This window comes from Coregonus clupeaformis, chromosome 6, assembly GCF_020615455.1.
Source record: "Coregonus clupeaformis isolate EN_2021a chromosome 6, ASM2061545v1, whole genome shotgun sequence".
NCBI classification, from domain to species: Eukaryota; Metazoa; Chordata; class Actinopteri; order Salmoniformes; family Salmonidae; genus Coregonus; species Coregonus clupeaformis.
This window is the reverse complement of record NC_059197.1, coordinates 4,249,413-4,267,062: the sequence shown is the minus strand read 5'-3', so window position 1 is coordinate 4,267,062 and position 17,650 is coordinate 4,249,413. Positions and strand designations below refer to the sequence as shown.

The 17,650-nt window shown below is 43.1% G+C and overlaps 1 protein-coding gene across 1 annotated transcript in view; it reads right to left on the bottom strand.

The window, feature by feature from the left end:
• Positions 1-13,122, bottom strand: part of LOC121567312 (endothelin-converting enzyme 2) — a 74,932-nt gene extending 61,810 nt beyond the window's left edge. The window contains exons 1-2 of the mRNA XM_045217476.1: positions 12,993-13,122; positions 12,734-12,881 (exon numbers count right to left, since the gene is read on the bottom strand). Of these exons, the coding sequence (XP_045073411.1) occupies positions 12,734-12,766 (33 nt within the window). The 5' untranslated portion in view covers positions 12,767-12,881; positions 12,993-13,122. The remainder of the gene's footprint in view (positions 1-12,733; positions 12,882-12,992) is intronic.
• Between the last annotated feature and the right edge of the window lie 4,528 nt (positions 13,123-17,650).

Genomic DNA, 17,650 nt, shown 5'->3' with positions numbered 1-17,650 from the left:
TGTCATCCCAGTGACCGGCAGACCACCCCCGTCCCCCCAGATCCCAGGGCCCCCGAGAGACCGGGACCCATCCTTCGAAAAGAGCACACAGTGCCACCCACAGAACAGAAGCAGATCAACTGCCAAAAGCATTTCCATCGCCCTCACCTCGATTTGCATTATATATAGCTATTAAAAAATATATATAAAAAATACTGCTTATCTTAATTTCCATAATTAATTAATAATATTCGTAATACTGTAGGCAGTTCATGCAAATGATTGTTACCTCTAACCAGGCTTGCCATTATAAAAATTACATTTTTGGCAATATTATTTAGTTGTGACTCATCCTATATTGTCCCTAACATATTTACTCCCTAGCAACAGTTATGGGATACATACACACACACACACACACACACACACATACACACACACACACTCAACCCCTTTCCCCACAAACAACCATAAACTCAGATGCTCAACAGTTGTTCCTTCCCAGAGCCCAACTCAAGAAAGGAGTTGATATATGAATGCATATACAGTTGCAGTTGTTGAGAAGGCATGCACAATTGAGCAGAAATTGGCAAAAATGGGGAGATTTGATTAACCATTGTCAAATCCTAGGTGATGGAGATCAGATACACCCCCTTCCCCTGAAACACACACAAGGCATATGCGTTGTTAGTGGCTGTGACGTAGGGATCAGCCAGCAGTTGATGGACAGTCAGAATAGCGAAGGAAATGCTAGGAGGGACAGCCCAGCTTCAAATGGTGTCAGATTTCACATCCTGCTTCACACAGGCAGACGATACATACTCCTGTGTCTGTGAGAATCAGGACTATCGCTCAATGTAAGCCATTTTGATCTATGGTGTCCAAATACCGGGTTAAGAGGACATATAGTCTCACTCAATGATCAAATAGTCACATACACACTCAGATCCACATTTGCACATTGACACAGTTTGCTCATTAAAGGAAGTAATGAGTGACATTTTCCAGTTGCTTATCCCTGTCAGCTGTGAGTGGAGAGAGGGTCAGTCTTGCATCTGGGGATTACTCAGCACACACACACACACACACACACACACACACACACACACACACACAGTCTTGTACAGCTAACCTTGTGGGGACACACAATTCAGTCTCATTCAAAATCCTATTTTCCCTAACCCCTAACACTAAACCTAACCCTAACCCGTACTCTTACCCTAACCCTAACCCTAACCTTAACCCTAACCTTAACCTTAACCCAAAAACCTAACCTTAACACTAACCCTAAACCTAACCCTAGCGCCTAACGCTTTACGTAATTCTAACCCTAACACTAATTCTAACCTTAACCCTAAACCCCCTAAAAATTGAATTTGACCTCGTGGGGACTAACAACCTTTCCCCAGTTGGTCAACGTTTTGTTAGTTTACTATTCTTGTGGGGACTTCTGGTCCCCACAAGTATAGTTAAACACATCCACACACACACAGCAGCCTCTTCTACAGTGGGATAACAAACCAAACACACACACTGCACCCTGGGAACATCTGAACGGTTGCCTGTAGGCAACTTTTCTGATGATCTGTACCTAGGGGAAACTTCACCCCAGAGTGTCGGAAACAGGCAGGGCCATTGAATTAGAAACACTGTCAGGAAACTGACCTTTTACCTCTGATATAGGATCTGTAACAGCCCACATTGTATGACAACATGCCAAAATGTCTCTTTTATCTTATCTACAAATGACGTTAAAGGTCAATAGTGAGAATGGCAAAGACCTCAGACAGAAACAAAGCAGCACAAATTAGGAGGAACTCTCAAACATAAATATACGACAATGCTTTAGGATCTGTCTTAAACTTTAGGATCTGATTATTTCTTGCCGTGACTTCAAGTTGATGGTTATGTCAATATTTTAGTATAAACAGTTATAGTGCAACAAACATCAGCACAAAACAATTTCACCTATAAAACATCTGTCCCTTGCGTCACCAGCATAAATACACACACACTAATGAGTGCAGCCAGCTGTGGGCCGATGTTGTCCTTAGAAGCGCTAAGTAAATAACATCCCTCTCTTTGCTTACATCTCAGAGCTAACGCACTCCCTAACCCTCTCTCACCACTTCAGTGTTTGACCTTCACAGACACTCACACTGGACCCTCAAATGATAGCGTGCGTCTCTGTGTGGGTGTGCATATGTGTATGTGTGAGTGTGTGTGTGTGTGTGTGTGCATGTGCATGTGTGTGCGTGAGGATCCATGTCCTGTACCATTTCAAACCCCAATATCTATCAGCCCACTGCGTCCTGGACTGGAAGGCAGAGTGCTGCTCACACACACACACGTAGCACACACACACCGAATGCTGCTCACTAGCGACAATGAAACGGAAGTCAGGGTTCAGCAATCTCCCTTTCCTCTTTTCTTCAATTCGTGACCTTTCTCTCTTCTCTCTGAAAATGAGCCCAAGCCAAAGAGTCACAACAACTCCCTCCCAAACACACACACACACTTTTTTATTGCCCCTAGCAACAGCCTGACACATACCCCCGGCACAGCGCAGCACAGCTGTCAACAGCTGGTTTAAGGGCAATAAGATTATTCTCTCAGGTTAGCACAATCATAGGAGATAAGTAGGGAGACAGAAGGAGAGCGAGAAAGAGAGAACGAGAGAGAGAAAGATAAAGAGAGAGATGGAGGGATAAATGAGAACATTTCCGCTTTACTTACCTTTAATAAAGTATTAAAGAGTTTGTCCTTACACTTGTTCTCTCTGTCTCCCTCTCTTTCTCTCTCGCTCTCTCCCTCTATGCAGAGTTAGTGAAGGACTATAAACACTGAGCACAAAGCAATTGAAGAGTGAGGGAGGGTGGGAGGGTGGGAGGGTGGGAGGGTGGGAGGAAGACAGTGGGAGTGAAAGAGGGCGAGTTACAGAGTAAGAGAAAGCAGACAAACAGCATGAGCCGGGGGTTGAGAAGAAGAGAGAGAGAGAGAGAGAGAGAGAATGAAAAACAGACAGAGGGAGGGAGAGTGAAGGAGGAGAGGCGGGATTCTGCTAAGGAGTTGGGGGTTGGGAGAACAAAGAAAGAAAGAAAGAAAGAAAGAAAGAAAGAAAGAAAGAAAGAAAGAAAGAAAGAAAGAAAGAAAGAAAGAAAGAAAGAAAGAAAGAAAGAAAGAAAGAAAGAAAGAAAGAAAGAAAGAAAGAAAGAATAGGGATTGAAAGTGTGAGATGAATAAAACAGATTTTGATATACTTCATAGAAAAGGAGAGGAAAAAGTGTAAGAAAGGGAATTACACAGAACAAGCACACAAGCACTGACGATGAGATAGAGAGGTGAAGTAGAGGAAGATGGATGGGTAATTTTAGCCCATAGAGGGGAAAGGGAGAGGGTCCGTATTCTTTGGCAAGCTTGCTTTACATTTGACATTTTAGTCATTTAGCAGACGCTCTTATCCAGAGCGACTTACAGTTAGTGAGTGCATACATAATTTTTTTATTTTTCATACTGGCCCCCCGTGGGAATCGAACCCACAGCCCTGCAAACGCCATGCTCTACCAACTGAGCTACATCCCTGCCGGCCATTCCCTCCCCTACCCTGGACGACGCTGGGCCAATTGTGCGCCGCACCATGGGTCTCCCGGTCGCGGCCGGCTACGACAGAGCCTGGATTCGGACCACGATCTCTAGTGGCACAGCTAGCACTGCGATGCAGTGCCTTAGACCACTGTGCCACTCTGGATATGGTGTGCATTATTATAAAAATATTACAGAAAGTTCCAAGAGAACGAAGGAACGCCCATCACTCAGCCACACTCCAGAGTGAGAGAGACTGAGACAGGTAGAGAGAGAGAGAGAGAGAGAGCAAAAGACAGACATACACACGAGCCTGGCAAGAGAAAGGCTATTTCATTGTTTCATCACAGCGTTTTCCTATTCATGCAATCGTTTTACAAATTGTGGCGCGTATTAAACCTAGATTTGGTATATATATATACTGACAATAATAACATGCCCATTCATTCATGGAGCGCTACACTCTTAGAAAAAACAGTGCTATCTAGAACCTAAAAGGGTTCTTCGGCTGTCCCCATAGGAGAACCATTTGAAGAACCGTTTTTGGTTCCAGGTAGAACCCTTTTGGGTTCCATGTAGAGCCCTTTTCTTTGGTTCTACATGGATCCCAAAAGGGTTCTGCCTGGAACCAAAAATGTTTCTACCTGGAACCAAAAAGGGTTATCCTATGTGGACAGCCGAATAACCCTTTTGGAATCCTTTTTTTCTAAGAGTGTACCAAGCCATTCGTCTGTTCAGTGACCACTGTCATCATGCACTTCCATACTTCTACCCCTAGAGGGCGTCCACCGCCCCCCTCCCCTCCCTGGTTACAGTCAACCACAACAGAGAGGTTGCATTCCAAATGGAACGCTATTCCCTATATAGTGCACTACTTTTAGCCAGAGCCTGCATGACTGTTGTTGTTGTCCGTGCACAGAAAGGACATTCTCTTCTCTGCCGACAACAAAATGCTGCCCCAATTAAGCTAGCAACTTGAGCGCACATCACAGGAGCACACTACGAGCACTGTAAATGAACTAGCACAACAAACAAAACCGGGGAGGCTGCCACTACTCTGTTATGTAAATCTTACATAAGTAACATTAGTCCAGTGTTGTTGAAACACTAAGATTATCTTGCTTTAATTGATGTGCTTCTGTAAAAGGCTGACAAATTGGGTACGTATACACACGGATGCACGCATGCACACACACACAGAGACACACGCTCAAACAAACAAACATACACATTTCTTCCCTTTTTCCTCTCTCCGTCTCAGTCCAACAAACACACATTACAGATGTCATTCCTCTGTTTGCTAGTGTGTGTACACTGAAAAAATACACACTCTCTCTATTAATCTCTCTCTCTCCTATTTCTCTCCTCCCCTGACCCCTACACGTCCCCTTCAGTGCGTCATCAATTAAAGAGAACAGCAGAGTGAGAGAGTAAAAGAGAGGGAGGGAGACAGTAGAGTCCTCCCCAGGGAGAGAGAATGACGTCACTGATCTAGGCATCAAGGTTACTCCTCTTTCTCTTCTCTCTCTCTATCTCTCCCGAGAGGAAGGAGGGAAGACGACAGGGAGGAAGGAGAGAAGACTGGAGGAAAGAGAGAAAGAAAGACAGAGGGGGGAGGACAAAATAAGAATATTCCGGATAAGAAAAAGGACAATGTCCGTCTCTTCAGAAAATAACAGAGGTTTCAAGGATATCCCCAGCTGTTTGGCTCCTTTAATAGGACATGTGCCCCTCGTGAGAGCAGTGGTATAAAGTACTTAATAAACATACTTTAAAGTACTACTTAAGGAGTTTTGGGGGGGTACTTTGTTTGTAAATAATGTCTGAGTGTTGGAGCGTGCCCGTCTGTCCATAAAACATATTACATTCAATAAATGTCTGGTTTGCTTAATATAAGGAATTTGATGTATAGCATTTACTTTTACTCAAGTATGACAATTGGGTACTTTTTCCACCACTGTACTTAAGTACATTTAAAACCAGATACTTTAAGACTTTTACTCAAATAGTATACTACTGGGTGACTTTTTTTATTTACGTGAGTAATTTTCTATTAAGGTATCTTTACTTTTACTCAGTATGACAATTGAGTACTTTTTCCACCACTGTGTGAGTGCAATAGCCGTGTTCAATTCTCCAAATGTCTTGTACAAACACAAACTCACATATACACACGCACAGGCTGTACACAGTCCGCAAGTCTACAGGATTTCAAGGGAACTACGCAGATATACTACACAACCAAAAGTATGTGGACACTTGCTTGTCGAACGTCTCATTCCAAAATCATGGGCATCAATATGGAGTTGGTCCGCCCTTTGCTGCTATAACAGCCTCCACTCTTCTGGGAAGGCTTTCCACTCGATGTTGGAACATTGCTGCGAGGACGTGCTTCCATTCAGCCACAAGAGCATTAGTGAGGTCGGGCACTGATGTTGGGTGACTAGGCCTGGCTCGCAGTCGGAATTCCAATTCATCCAAAAGGTGTTTAATGGGGTTGAGGTCAGGGCTCTGTGCAGGCTAGTCAGGTTTTCCACACCATTCTCCACAAACCATTTCTGTATGGACCTCGCTTTGTGCATGTGGGCATTGTCATGCTGAAACAGGAAAGGGACTTCCCCAAACTGTTGCCACAAAGTTGGAAGCACAGAATCATCTAGAATGTAATTGTATGCTGTAGCGTTAAGATTTCCCTTCACTGGAACTAAGGAGCCTGAACCATGAAAAACAGCCCCAGACCATTATTCCATTCCACTAAACTTTACAGTTGGCACTATACATTGGGGCAGGTAGCGTTCTCCTGGCATCCGCCAAACCCAGATTTGTCCGTCGGACTGCCAGATGGTGAAGCATGATTCATCACTCTAGAGAACGTGTTACCACTGCTCCAGATTCCAATGGCGGCGAGCTTTACACCACTCCAGCCGATGCTTAGCATTGTGCATGGTAATCATAGGCTTGTGTGCGGCTGCTCGGCCATGGAAACCCATTTCATGAAGCTCCCGACGAACAGTTATTGTGCTCTTCTCCAGAGACAGTTCAGAACTCGGTAGTGAGTGTTGCAACCGAGGACAGGCGATTCTTTCGCGCTTCAGCACTCGGCGGTCCCGTTCTGTGAGCTTGTGTGGCCTACCACTTCGTGGCTGAGCTGTTGTTGCTCCTAGACGTTTCCACATCACAATAACAGCACTTACAGTTGATCGGGGCAGCTCTAGCCGGGCAGAAATTTGATGAACTGACTTGTTGGAAAGGTGGCTTCCTATGACGGTGCCACGATGAAAGTCACTGAGCTCTTCAGTAAGGCCATTCTACTGCCAATGTTTGTCAATGGAGATTGTATGGCTGTGTGCTCAATTTTATACACCTGTCAGCAACTGGTGTGGCTGAAATAGCCGAATCCACTAATTTGAAGGGGTGTCCACATACTTTTGTATATATAGTGTCTGAACTTACACTTACATGAAATACTAAGTAATATGTACAATACATATTGGACAACAACACACATAGGCAAAAAGGGGCTTTTCCTTTTCTTTTTCAAAGTGGAATTCCCACTCTAGTATGTTTTAGGTATTCTGTTGCACAGGCAGGATAGTGTAGGTAGACAGAGAAGTGAGGAGACATTTGTGAGACAAAGTTGCGGAGGGAGGAGGATTCCATCCCATGCAGACTCTGGCAGATAAGTGCTGAAAGGTAACGGTGTTATCCACTAGCCTAGACCAACCGCAGGACACAAAGAATTGACTTCTTAACCTCATTCCTATAGGGCCCTGAGTTTTCCCTAAGCATGTGACCTTACAGGGGCCTAAGGTTATAGTGCTATTTAGGACGAGGCCATTGACCTCTCCAGCCCTGCCGATGGAGCCAGGACAGATGGAGAGTCTCGCTTCAGACAGGAAGGAGCTCACCCCACCGCCCTAAGGCAGGACACACACGCACACACAGGACACCCAGCCCTGATAAACCCCAGGTTCAGGTCACTCAAGGGCCTCCTTCTCCAGCCGTCACTCAGTCTTGGCCTTTCCCATCACGCCCTCAACTGGCCACAGCAAAGCAACTGCTAACACATTACTTGAGGCTGAGGCCGCACGGCTTCAAAAACATGGTTAACAAACTATCATTTGGATCTCATGACATGGATGGTCAGTCCTATACCTCTGTCTATGAATTTCAGAGCGCTAACATTTCTCCAGCACCCTCAGCTGTTTAACAAAACAAGTGTTTGGGTGACGGCTTTGTTGCTTTTCGAATCTTGGATTGCCCCTTTAATGCTTTTGGGGTGCATTTCCTCCACATTGTAAGCATATATAGCATGTATAGTATAGCATCATCTCATAATGATCCTGAATTAAATCAGTTGAAAATTTGCTACACATAGATATTTTCATAAGCCTTTTAATAAGTTGTATACATATAACATGCAACAATTTCAAATAATTTACTGAGTTACAGTTCATATAAAGAAATCAGTCAATTGAAATAAATGATTTAGGCCCTAATCTAGGGATTTCACATGACTGGGAATACAGATATGCATCTGTTGGTCACAAATACCTCAAAGAAAAGGTAGGGGTGTGGATCAGAAAATCTGTCAGTATCTGGTGTGACCACCATTTGCCTCATGCAGTGCGACACATCTCCTTCACATAGAGTTGATCAGGCTGTTGATTGTGGGCTGTGGAATGTTGTCCTCTCCTCTTCAATGGCTGTGCGAAACTGCTGGATATTGGCGGGAACTGGAACACGCTGTTGTACAAGTCGAACCAGAGCATCCCAAACGTGCTCAATGGGTGACATGTCTGGTGAGAATACAGGCCATGGAAGAATTGGGACATTTTCAGCTTCCAGGAATTGGGTACAGATCCTTGCGACATGGGGCCGTGCATTATCATGTTGAAACATGAGGTGATGGCGGCAGATGAATGGCACAGGATCTCGTCACGGTATCTCTGTGTATTGAAATTGCATTTGATAAAATGCAATTGTGTTCGTTGTCCGTAGCTTATGCCTGTCCATACCATAACCCCACCGCCATGATGCACTCTGTTCACAACGTTGACATCAGCAAACCGCTCACCCACACGACGCCATACAAGTCGATCCAGACTTGTCTGCCATCTGCCCAGAACAGTTAAAACCGGGATTCATCCGCAAAGGGCACACTTCTCCAGCTTGCCAGTGGCCATCGAAGGTGAGCATTTGCCCACTAATGTCGGTACTATGCCGAACTGCAATCAGGTCAAGACCCTGGTGAGGATGACGAGCACGCAGATGAGCTTCCCTGAGACGGTTTCATCAGCTGTCCGGGTGGCTGGTCTCAGACGATCCCGCAGGTGAAGAAGCCGGATGTGGAGGTCCTGAGCTGGAGTGGTTACACGTGGTCTGTGGATGTGAGGCAGGTTGGACGTACTGCCAAATTCTCTAAAACAACGTTGGAGCCCACTTATGGTAGAGAAATGAACATTCAATTCTCTGGCAACAGCTCTGGAGGACATTCCTGCAGTCAGCATGCTGATTGCATGCTCCCTCAAAACGTGAGACATCTGTGGTATTGTGTTGTCTGACAAAACTGCACATTTTAGAGTGGCCTTTTATTGTCCACAGCACAGGGTGCACCTGTGTAATGATCATGCAGTTAAATCAGCTTCTTGATATGCCACAACTGTCAGGTGGATGGATTATCTTGGCAAAGGAGAAATGCTCACTAACAAGAATGTAAACAAATTTGTGCACATTGTTTTAGAGAAATAAGCTTTTTGTGCGTATGGAACATTTCTGGGATCTTTTATTTCAGCTCATGAAACACTTTATATGTTGTGTTTATGTTTTTGTTCAGTGTATGTAAACGTATGTTACTCACTCCTGTGCGAGTAAGCGTATCATGACATACACACACACGTGCATGTCTATGCATGTTACTATGCGGGACAAACCTGAGGTGCTTTGATGTCCTACATGCGTGTGATGAGATCAGCCCTTTGAGGCAGTGTAAATACCATTGGTCTTCTTAACACAGGTACAGTGAGGGAAAAAAGTATTTGATCCCCTGCTGATTTTGTACGTTTGCCCACTGACAAAGAAATTATCAGTCTATAATTTTAATGGTAGGTTTATTGGAACAGTGAGAGACTGAATAACAATAAAAAAAATCAAGAAAAACGCATGTCAAAAATGTTATAAATTGATTTGCATTTTAATGAGGGAAATAAGTATTTGACCCTCTCTCAATCAGAAAGATTTTTGGCTCCCAGGTGTCTTTTATACAGCTAACGAGCTGAGATTAGGGGCACACTCTTAAAGGGAGTGCTCCTAATCTCAGCTTGTTACCTGTATAAAAGACACCTGTCCACAGAAGCAATCAATCAATCAGATTCCAAACTCTCCACCATGGCCAAGATCTCATCTCTTGGACTTGTAATGATCATGAGAACGGTGAGGAATCAGCCCAGAACTACACGGGAGGATCTTGTCAATGATCTCAAGGCAGCTGGGACCATAGTCACCAAGAAAACAATTGGTAACACACTACGCCGTGAAGGACTGAAATCCTGCAGCGCCCGCAAGGTCCCCCTGCTCAAGAAAGCGCATATACATGCCGTCTGAAGTTTGCCAATGAACATCTGAATGATTCAGAGGAGAACTGGGTGAAAGTGTTGTGGTCAGATGAGACCAAAATGGAGCTCTTTGGCATCAACTCAACTTGCCGTGTTTGGAGGAGGAGGAATGCTGCCTATGACCCCAAGAACACCATCCCCACCGTCAAACATGGAGGTGGAAACATTATGCTTTGGGGGTGTTTTTCTGCTAAGGGGACAGGACAACTTCACCGCATCAAAGGGACGATGGACGGGGCCATGTACCGTCAAATCTTGGGTGAGAACCTCCTTCCCTCAGCCAGGGCATTGAAAATGGGTCGTGGGTGGGTATTCCAGCATGACAATGACCCAAAACACACGGCCAAGGCAACAAAGGAGTGGCTCAAGAAGAAGCACATTAAGGTCCTGGAGTGGCCTAGCCAGTAGAATCCCATAGAAAATCTGTGGAGGGAGCTGAAGGTTCGAGTTGCCAAACGTCAGCCTCAAAACCTTAATGACTTGGAGAAGATCTGCAAAGAGGAGTGGGACAAAATCCCTCCTGAGATGTGTGCAAACCTGGTGGCCAACTACAAGAAACGTCTGACCTCTGTGATTGCCAACAAGGGTTTTGCCACCAAGTACTAAGTCATGTTTTGCATAGGGGTCAAATACTTATTTCCCTCATTAAAATGCAAATCAATTCATAACATTTTTGACATGCGTTCTTCTGGATGTTTTTGTTGTTATTCTGTCTCTCACTGTTCAAATAAACCTACCATTAAAATTATAGACTGATCATTTTTTGTCAGTGGGCAAACGTACAAAATCAGCAGGGGATCAAATACTTTTTTCCCTCACTGTACTTGGAACAGTAGAGGCCTCGTAACAGTTTGTTCAGCTAATGTTGAGTTAGTGCATAGTGTGTCTAACGGCCGACAGCCTGCTCGACGGTGGCCCAGTGCACAGATTGCGTTATTAATGATGTTCATTAGAGAGATAATGAAGATATTCAGAAATGTCCCCGGGGACTACAGGGCACTAATTGATTCACGGCATATTGGACAGTGGTCGGGGACAGCTCTTCCAGCTCCTTAGGCCTACATTACAGACAAGTCTATACAGAGCCATAAGCCTCCATACCGAGCCCATGCAGTAGGCATACTTTACCTGCTCTCAGCGTGATGGTTGACAAGACAGACACACACACACAGAAATAAACACACCCACACAGAAATAAACACACACACACACTACACAAACACAAGCCCTCTCCAGCCCATATTTTACCTAGATAGCCTTATCTGTTGGATCACAACACACACTTTGTTATCATAATACTGTTTAAATACTGAACAGATGCTCATTTTTGTGCATTTGTACATCCCATAATATTTAGGTGACAAAGACACAATGCAACATCACCATAGCAACAACAGGTACAGCCTGTCAGACTGGAATCTCTACATAACCAAACAAGAACGCCTAACCCGTGTGACCGGTCAACAGCTGTGTGTTGGTTATCATGGTAGAATACATGGCTTTACTCTAGCTCCATATCATGTCCTTATGCCTACATTAGCCTACATAGGCAACAGTGTCTAGGCAAGGCACACCCAGTCAACCAAATACAAGACCTGAAGGAAGACCCAGTAGCGAGACAAAAAGGCTATACATTATATTCAAAACCAAGGACAAATGAAAAAGCAAAATGGAGAAGTTCAAAATAAACAAGTTAGGCCTAGGTTAGTTATAAGCTAGTGTAACCGACTGAGGTTCAAACTGAGGGTCTCCTAAACTGCACAACTGTGTGAGCCTGCAGAATTAAAGCCCATGCAAGTGTGGTTCTGAAACACCTCTGTTACAATAGCCCACAACACAATTAATCTAGGCTAAATAAAGTAGCCAGAGGTGGCCAACACCGCAAAATGTCAAAGTTTGATCAAGCCTAGGGCCCCACTCCAAGACTTGGGGAGAGAGAGACACACACAGAGAGAGAGAGAGAGAGAGAGAGAGAGAGAGAGAGAGCAGTGCAACTCAGCCATAGGCTGAGAGATGACACTGAATAAAACCTCAACCTTTCTATTAATATTTACTGGTAGTGTCAGCCCACGGGCCTTGGACCAAGCAATATCTCTCTAACAACTTCAAATACATACAATCAAAATATTAAATGTAATAACATGTAGGCCTATCCTGGAAAAACGTGTTTCTCGATTTATGCATGAGTGTCTGAGGCTGCACCTTTTCTTATGAAAGCATTTTGATAAATTATGAAAAGATACCTACGTTTGTATGGAAAGAGCAAGCGCACTATTTCCAAATGTGCAGTGAGCACCGATCACCGTATTTTATGATGAATATGATGAGGATCAAAGCTTACCTGGGAATCTGCTCGAGCATTATTGGCCGCATAGCCTACAACATGTGCAGAATATAAACAAGGCATATTCGAATCATGACTGCTAAGAAACCTGATAAAATAAACATGGTGATTGATTGCAATGGGTTTCGATCAAATACTCTATCTCCTAATAAAATATGAGATGAGTAGTATAATGTTTGAGAAGATGATCAAATATGATCATTACCAGACTTACGTTGTTCCTCAAATCTTGCAGAGCTACGCTCATCGTGCAACAGACAGCAACATCGACGGCGGCGCGAGCGTGAGAGACTCTCTACCTCTGCTGCTGACGATTCCAGTGGCTGGATCGCGAAGCCATCTCTCTCTCGCTCTCTCAAATCCTGCGGAACAACAAACAACAAAATAACATTAAACCTATCTCACACATGTCAATATCTATCCGTATTGATCTAGGACCGCAATCGACTGTGCGCGCCAGAGCATAACATTACCTAATCCCAAAGCTAGTGTCTCTCGAATGCAAGCAGAATAGGCCTACAGCAGAATGTTTCCATCATTGGGAGAAAAAGCCCTTTCACGCGTGGTCGGCTAACCCAGGGATGAACGAGAAGGAAGATAGCAATCACCCTGCAGACTTCACCCCGCCCTCCCTTCCCCCCTTCCCCCCACCCTCTCTCTCTCTCTCTCACACACACACACGGACACGGACACACATGCCTTCCGTTGCCAAGACACATTTTTTTATTGTAGGGTCGGCATAAGGTTGGGGTGCTGAGGGGTAATTCTAGGAAAGAGAATTGCGGTGAAATAGGCTACACAGGGAAGGGCAACAGCTGTGTGTCAAGATAATGAAATACTAACAGAAATACACCTGGTTACACATCCTGTAGAAAAAGTGTGATTTTACTCAAGTAGGCCTACCTGCACATCTCCATTTAGTGTAGGCTACAATGTATCAGAGGTGTGTGTGTACGTGCATTTATTCGCGTGTGTGTTCAATCAAATATCGTAAGTGGCTGTCCAGTAATTGTAGAGTGCTGCAATGGCTACAAACCAAAACAAAGATGCATTGACTGGCTTCAGACCAGCACACAGGTGCAGTGAATTGAAGAACCTCTGAAATTGCTGCAGTTTTGTAGTCCAGAAATAATGCATTGGGTGACAAGTCACAGATGACCAAAATGTGGAGGTCGTTAGATAGATATAAGGGTGTCCTGCATTAATAAAAACCACCCAAATGGCACCCTATTCCCTATAGTGCACTACTTTTGACCAGGGTCCATAGGCCACACAGACACACACACAAAGGGCTGGATGATTTGTGAGCATCTGGTATTGTATTAATTGAAAGCATTTATTCATTGTATTTCATGTACTTGTTTCGGGAATTAAGTCCCCAAAGCATCTTCAAGCATCTTCATTCACCTTCACCTTCAGAGCCATTCAGTGATCAATACACCAAGGCTGTGCTGTCAGCTCTGAGACACATGGAGGTTGTTTTTTCCATTCTAAAAGGAAAACAAGGTCGCTGGATAGTGGATAGACATGGTTGTTGATAGGTCTGTCTTCTGAAATCAGCATCTCTCACCTTGAGCAATACCAAGGCCTGCCTGTACCACAACAATAACTGAGATTCACTCTATGGCTGAACACACACACCAATGTAATCTCACAATATTTTCAGACACACTCACATGCGTGCCCACACACACACGTTGTCAACACATTTACATTTTTAACATTTTTGTCATTTAGCAGACGGTCTTATCCAGAGTGACTTACACTTAGTTAGTGCATACATTTTTCATACTGGCCCCCCGTGGGAAACAAACCCACAACCCTGGCGTTGCAAGCGCCATGCTCTACCAACTGAGCTACAGGAGGCACAAATGTCTTACTGAGGTCGGTTGGTCTCGGATACCTCACAGGGCACCACTGTGGCACTCAGGAATAGCCATTTCTTCTTGTTTCTAAAGTCAATTAAGTTTTGTGTCTGTGCTGCTGAATCTTTCTCTCTTTCTTTCTCTCTCCCTCTCTCACCCTCTCTCTCTAAGCCTGTCTCCCTCCCTTCAAATGTTGAGCCTTGCCATTGGAGAGCAATGTTCTCACCTTGAGCATGGCCTCTCCTTAAATCTTTTCTCAATACAAGATCCAGCACTGGTTCTTGCTTATTTTCTTTATATATGAAATGTGTAAAGTGTATCAAATAATTCAGCCTCCCTGCCATTGATGCTCTGTGATAGAGGTCTTCACGGGTCCACTTTTTGTCTCAGATCTGGGTCGGGTCTGATATAATTGCCACGGGACTCGGGTATGTGCAATTAAAATGTATTTACCGACTGGACCCGTCCTCTGTTCATTTAATTGGTGAGGTGATGACTGGGCAAGCTTGTTATCTGTGTCAGCCAATTGAAACTTAAAACGTATAGCTTAGGCCGGTCAGGTCCAGCTGAAACTCAGTCGCAGCTACAGTATGCTTAACAGTTCAAATATCATGGTACAGCTACAGCTATATGGACACTCAATCATCATGGTACTTTTTAATGGTAAGTTTACAAACATATATTATGGTAAGTATAATTGAAACTTGTATCTCATTATGGTAAGTGATGAAATAGATATGGCTATTTATAATTGTAATGACTTAGCAGATAATAAGAAAAGACAATCAGTATTTACCTGCTAAAAGAGAAGGAATATAATATTTATTGTTTACAGGAAAATCATTGTGTGGGAAAAGGACTGGAATATACTTCTCCCATGAGCAAAGAAACTCAAAAGGGGTGATGATATTATTAACAATAATTTCGAACTGTCCAAACAGATCCGAAAGGAAGGTGGATCCTTTTAAATATGCGATTGGATCATAAACAGATTTGGCTCATTAATCTATATGGTCCACGCTTCTTTGAAAATATATGTAATAATTTATCGTGTTTACAAGAAATACATGACTCTTATTATGGTGGGAGATTATAATACGGTTTTAACCTTTTCACGGGTACCAACAAGCGGGTGTGATCATTCTACAGTGGTCCCTGCAGCGTACGCTCAAACCGGTGTGATTAGAACGCTTATTTAGAACGTCCAGTTTCGATTGATGCAACAATAAGCATTTGAGCTGGCCACACTGTTTTTTTCACAGAAACATTTTGCACAAACACAGTCCTTACAAAGTTATGTCCAGAATGTGACCAGTTTATTTTTGAATGCAATGTTCAGACATTCACAGAAGTAGCTACAGTATAACACAATCATCCAACCCGGAAAATGTAGGCTACATTTGTCCTAGCGCTAACTGAGGAAAGATTGACATAACACAAGCGGTCTTATTTTTATAACTCTCGGCTGACAGAAACTACAATATGAATTAGCTAATAGCAATTACTATTTATAATTAATCACATCACAGGTGAGCTCACCATTGATCGAAATAATTGAGTAAAACACTTTCTAAAAATCGAAAGTAATCCAACGATGGGTAGTTTGTGTGCGCACCGCCATGATCGTTTTTTTGCATCAACCAAAGATAATAAGCGGAGACAAGAAGAGTTTGGTCTGTTTATAGTATGCATGTTGAAGGGGGTGTGTCGTCTACCATCGTTCACATCCCATCAATCACTTCCAGAAGTTTACTCGAAAAATGAGTGAACCCTCCCTCACCTCATTTTGTTATAACATCTTTGGTCCAACAGATGTTTACGTGAAACCCAGAATGCATTGTATGTCAACAAACATGGCTCCACACTTAGCTGGAATTAGCTTAGCTCATCATAATCAGTACAACCTTCAAAAAAGTATTTTACACACATAATATGTGTCCATTACGATCTATGCAAGAATCGGAATGCATGATTTGTCACCAGTACTTGAAAACGTGAATAAAACAGTGAATAAATAAATAATTATCACACAAAACATTTTCTGATAGTGATTTATTGGCGCGTGCCGGCAGTCAATCAACTGGTTCCAGCCACTCACCTCTTGTGTGCCTGTTGCTGAGGAGAGAGAGATCAAGAGAGAGGAGCCTTGGAACTAGGCTACTGTTGATTGCAAAGATGGAGGTCTTTTTCATTGAAGTAAAATGAAAGTTAGAGGAAAAAGAGTAGCCTATAGTGAAAAGAAGCAAATAAGAAGTTTTAATATTCTAGTGGACAGGTCGCTATTCAGGTTTGATGCAATTTAAAAACATTTATTATCATTTGTTTTATCATTATTATTATTGTATATCATTATTATTTTTGTATGCCTATTTATCCTAATCTGAACCAGTTCTTTAAAGTGTTTTGTTTCATTCTGTTGAGACATTTTCGCTGGCTAAATTAAGTTCAAACTGTAGGCTAATCCTAGTGTTTGCCGCAATATAATAGTCTGTTCGTATTTTCCCTATAAACAACGGCTTGACTTACTTTTGATAATACCCTTCGAAACCTTTTGTGAAGGTTTGGTGTGGTGTGGCTATTAAGCTATAGCAACAGGCCTATGAAGGCAGTGCGCACCAGTGCTCCCTCGAACTCCGACAGTTGAACTTGAGGTGAGGAAGAATGCTTTAGGCCTAGCAATGTTACTCCTATAAACTAACAATAAAATGCTTCTTTTAATAAAACATATTTGGATAGAAAGTTAATAAATGAGCCTCCTTCTATACGCCTATATGTAGGCTTTAGCAGCAGTAGCCTATTTTTTTTATTGTTTATTTCCCCTTTATTTAACCAGGTAAGCCAGTTGAGAGTTCTCATTTACAACTGCGACCTGGCCAAGATAAAGCAAAGCAGTGCGGAAAAAACAACAACAACACGGAGTTACATATGGAATAAACAAAACATACAGTCAATAACACAATAGAAAATCTATATACAGTGTGTGCAAATGTAGTAAGTTATGGAGGTAAGGTAATAAATAGGCCATAGTGCAAAATAATTACAATTATAATTTAGTATTAACACTGGAGTGATAGATGTGCAGAAGATGATGTGCAAATAGAGATACTGGGGTGCAAATGAGCAAAATAAATAACAATGTAAATAACAATATGGGGATGAGGTAGTTGGGTGGGCTAATTACAGATGGGCTGTGTACAGGTGCAGTGATCGGTAAGATGCTCTGACAACTGATGCTTAAAGATAGTGAGGGAGATAAGTGTATCCAG